Source organism: Mangifera indica, chromosome 1 (assembly GCF_011075055.1).
Source record: "Mangifera indica cultivar Alphonso chromosome 1, CATAS_Mindica_2.1, whole genome shotgun sequence".
Lineage (NCBI taxonomy): Eukaryota > Viridiplantae > Streptophyta > Magnoliopsida > Sapindales > Anacardiaceae > Mangifera > Mangifera indica.
Genome location: NC_058137.1, coordinates 4,986,151 through 4,988,292, shown reverse-complemented (window position 1 = coordinate 4,988,292; position 2,142 = coordinate 4,986,151). Strand labels below are relative to the sequence as shown.

The following is a 2,142-nucleotide window of genomic DNA, read 5'->3' as shown; positions in this document are numbered from 1 at the left end:
TAGATCGAACATTCATAACGCATAAGCAACCGTCAATTTCATACAGGGAATGTGGTCCGCTCGGTCGAAGCCTTCAAAAAATTGGGTGATGCCCTGCTCACCTACCTACCATTCAAGTGACAAAAACTTGCCGTATGGAAGCAGTGTCGCCAACCTTTCAGCTGTACGTGTTAGTTGAGTCGCCTACATAATTAGAGAACAACTAACGGTCTTCCCTCTCGTTTTGTCATTTCTCACTTAAACCATGCTCAATTTGAAGACCACACTCATGTCAAACCCATTTGTTAAATTTTTACCTCAGTATTTCCCTCTTGTTTCTTTGAAAGTGCAGCCACTTCTATAACTGCGTGCCTTGCTTGTTCCACATTGTTAGATAGAGTTGCAGGACCAACAACATTTTTCTTGGAATGTGTTAAAAAAGGCCTTGCTTATATTATCCTGTGTTGTTGAAAATTCTGATGGAAACCAGTTTCCAGGAGTTCTGAGGTAATGTACTGAATTTTTCTGCAAAAATTTCGATATTGCATTAGAAGTTACAAGTTGGGTAAGATTTAGTGTTGTTCTCTGTTTTCCATGCTCAGATTAACATTTAGTAATATTGAACCCATCCATGGTTGCCATACACTGCTCTCTGCATGCTGTTTTACAGACATTTTGAATTTCGAATGCCATGAAAACCAAATAGGTTCACTTTTGGAATTTCCCTTGTGGGTCAGTTATTCTTTACACTGCTAAATTATAAATGCAAACTTACTGTTTTATGTAAAGTAACCATATTTTAACTATTTTCTTGTCTTGAATTGTCCATTTCAATAATAATAAAAACTGCTAACATAAAATGTATTTGTTGTTTGACTCTTTGTAATTGATATTAATTAAGCATTTTGATTTCCTTTCCATCCTTTTTATGGTACTCCTTTCTCTCTTCCAGATACAGAGTAAAATATTGAGAGGGGAGTGAAGTATTCAAAATTAGTCAGCATGAATCAACTAAAATTTGACTTCAATAGACCTCAGCCTTTAGATATAACTACAAAGAATGAGGTAAAACTTTACACTTTGCCAACCCATCACTGATTTATTATTAGATCTTAGAGGATGATATTGATATTGATTCATAAATTTAAAATGCTTACAGGATGATCTGGTTCAATGGGGTTTTGCACTTTCTCTCTTCGCCCGTTTGGTTGCATATGTTGCGATATTGGGTGGGTTTTTGAACCCTGAATCAAGACCTATTTGTATCTGAAAAGATTTTGATTACTGCATTTCTAAGAGAGTGTTTTCAATTATGCAGCATTGCTTGTAATAATTCTATTCCTGATCCTCAAATGCCTAGCGGACTTTGATAATTACCAGACGACGGAAGAGGAAGCAACAGCAAGCGAAACTAACCCATTACTGCAGTCTGCAAAGACAGTTCCATTCACTTATGGAGCATGTGAAAGAGATTTAGAGTCAGGAAATTGCAGTAGCTGTAGTAGTAGCAGCAGCAGCAATTCATCTGAAGAACTGTATGATGGAAAAATCTGTGTAATTTGCTACGATGAGGAGAGAAATTGTTTCCTTGTTCCATGTGGGCACTGTGCCACATGCTATGATTGTGCCCAAAGGTACGTGTTATGTTTATAATTAAGATGGGTTCTGGAAAGTTTTCTGAAATAATGTGTTTGTTTGTGCAGGATTTTTAAAGGCGAGAATAGGACATGTCCAGTTTGTCGAAGATTGATTGGCAAAGTGAGAAGGCTGTTTGCCCCGTAGAATAACATTTTTTTTAACCTCTCTTTAAAAGAGGTTTATTTTTGGCGAGAGGATTAGATTAGTAGAATGTGGCTGTTCGGCTTGAGCATGTGTAATTTTATCATGCCGAGTGCCAGCAACAACGATTTGGACACTAGCTCTCACACCCGGTTCAAAGCGCGAAATTTTCCGCTCAAGGTTTGATAAAATAACATATTCTCACCGTTTAGGTTTGAATACTAATTTTTTGCCTGTACCAAAGTTTAATTTTTAGAGTTAAAGTAGTATTTTATCCAAATATTATAAAAAAGAGAGTTCTGATCATGATGAGATTGTTAAAAGATTTTCTTATAATCATGCATGAAAGATTAAAGATTGTGAATATTGAGATCTGTTGTGTTG

At 36.2% G+C, this 2,142-nt stretch overlaps 1 protein-coding gene across 1 annotated transcript; it reads left to right on the top strand.

Moving 5' to 3' along the window:
- The first annotated feature begins 265 nt into the window (after positions 1-265).
- Positions 266-2,142, top strand: LOC123229911 (E3 ubiquitin-protein ligase APD2-like). Its single transcript, XM_044655949.1, has 5 exons — positions 266-486; positions 932-1,044; positions 1,139-1,208; positions 1,298-1,613; positions 1,683-2,142. The coding sequence occupies exons 2-5, from the start codon at positions 982-984 to the stop codon at positions 1,759-1,761; spliced, it is 528 nt and encodes a 175-aa protein (XP_044511884.1). The 5' UTR covers positions 266-486; positions 932-981; the 3' UTR covers positions 1,762-2,142.